The following is a 1,445-nucleotide window of genomic DNA, read 5'->3' as shown; positions in this document are numbered from 1 at the left end:
TAGAGAAAACAAAGTACAAACTTTTTTTTTTTTTAAATTGTGTATACAAAGTTAGGAGCTAGATGGGTAGGGGTTGTGGCTGGAGAAAATACCTTAGCTCCGCTCCAGGTCAGCCACCAAGTAGGGCAGCTTTTCCTTCAGGGCCTTGAGGAACAAGTCCTTGCAGGTCAGGTCCCAAGCTGGAGAGAAGCCGAAGAGCTTCCTCATCTTGTTTGGATTGGTGGTCTCTGCTCGAACTGCCTGGTACTGGTCATCAGTCAGCACACAGCCATACAGGGCATCCAGCAGGCCTTCGATGTCTGTGACCCTGGCAATGAGTGCTTGCCGATGCCGGTCAATGAAATGTGCTGAGGGCAGAAGTGAGAACAATGCTGAGCGTGGATTCAAATGTTATTAAATATAGTTTTAGGGATGGGGGGAATCAAAGAAGGCCACCCACCATGACTACACACGTGAGCTACACTCCCTCCCCAAAATGTGTGGGTAGTAGGTAGTAGGGTTAGTCTTGGCTCTGGCCGTGGGACAATAGGAAGGCTGTGCAAGGGTGTGGTGGGGTGGGGAGGCCTCACCTGTTTCTGCTGCCCTTTGAGAAGGGACACTGGTTGCAGTTGCCACAGCTTTTGACTCTGTGAAGAAATGTCAGGTGGTTCTTTTCCATTATCAACAGTTTGTCTGGAGCTGACTCCCCCTCCACCCAGGGTGCTAAGTTCAAGGTTACAAAGGGAGGGTTTCTTTTCTTCTTTCTTTCTTTCTTTCTTTCTTTCTTTCTTTCTTTCTTTCTTTCTCTCTCTCTCTCTCTCTCTCTCTCTCTCTCTCTCTCCTTCCTTCCCTTTCTTTCCTTTCTTTCCTTTCTTTCTTTCTTTCTTTCTTTCTTTCTTTCTTTCTTTCTTTCTTTCCTTTTTTTTTGTAAGGTAGGAACAGAAAATTAAGAGCCAAAGACACAGGCCTCTGGTGGGGTGCAGGAAGTTGAGGGTAGACAAACAGGGTGTAGCCACACTCACCTTTCTGAATGACCGTTTGCAGCTGCTCAGCCAGCTCCTGCATGCCCATCTCTCTAAGGACCGTCATTGTGAGCTCCATGCCATAAGCCTCCAGGTAGAAGCTGACAAGCTTGTCAGTGAGGTCCATGGCGTCCATCGGCAACAGGGTCCCCCGTGGGATGCGTCCATAGCCCTCGCGCAGTGGCACTGACAGCAGCTTCATCTTGAACTTTTTGAGTTCGTCTGCTGTCAAGTTTTCAAGAGCGTCCAGGATGGCATCCCGCCCCATGGTTCTGGGGTTCGCAGCCTCGGAGGCCTGCTACCCTAGCGGAGGCCCGCTGAGACCAGGAAGTCAGCAGTTTAGGCGGATGGGCGGGCCGAGACACCCCACCCTCTTTCAGTTACAGCTCTGCTCTTTCCCCAGCTTGCAAGTTTTGGTTCCCGCCCCAAAGACTTTCAGTCTTG

General features: G+C 50.2%; 1 protein-coding gene across 2 annotated transcripts; it reads right to left on the bottom strand.

Annotated features, from left to right (window-relative positions):
- Positions 1 to 1,389, bottom strand: LOC100757158 (apoptosis-associated speck-like protein containing a CARD). Of its 2 annotated transcripts, XM_027404540.1 has the most exons (3): positions 1,002 to 1,269; positions 570 to 626; positions 1 to 347 (listed from the first exon to the last, which is right to left on the bottom strand). In XM_027404540.1, the coding sequence occupies exons 1-3, from the start codon at positions 1,267 to 1,269 to the stop codon at positions 94 to 96; spliced, it is 579 nt and encodes a 192-aa protein (XP_027260341.1). In that variant the 3' UTR covers positions 1 to 93. The 2 variants fall into 2 exon arrangements, with proteins under 2 accessions (XP_027260341.1, XP_027260342.1); XM_027404541.2 differs by lacking the exon at positions 570 to 626 and having other exon boundaries at positions 1,002 to 1,389.
- Between the last annotated feature and the right edge of the window lie 56 nt (positions 1,390 to 1,445).

The sequence above is a fragment of the Cricetulus griseus genome, chromosome 3 (assembly GCF_003668045.3).
Source record: "Cricetulus griseus strain 17A/GY chromosome 3, alternate assembly CriGri-PICRH-1.0, whole genome shotgun sequence".
Lineage (NCBI taxonomy): Eukaryota > Metazoa > Chordata > Mammalia > Rodentia > Cricetidae > Cricetulus > Cricetulus griseus.
This window is presented reverse-complemented; position numbering and strand designations above follow the sequence as displayed.

Excerpts from the sequence above, each read along its gene's own strand:
- LOC100757158 (XM_027404540.1), bottom strand. The coding sequence starts at position 1,269 with ATGGGGCGGGATGCCATCCTGGACGCTCTTGAAAACTTGACAGCAGAC. Across the intron at positions 627-1,001 it reads GCAAACGGTCATTCAGAAAG|AGTCAAAAGCTGTGGCAACT; the intron begins GTGAGTGTGGCT and ends ATTTCTTCACAG. Across the intron at positions 348-569 it reads TCAAAGGGCAGCAGAAACAG|CACATTTCATTGACCGGCAT; the intron begins GTGAGGCCTCCC and ends TTCTGCCCTCAG.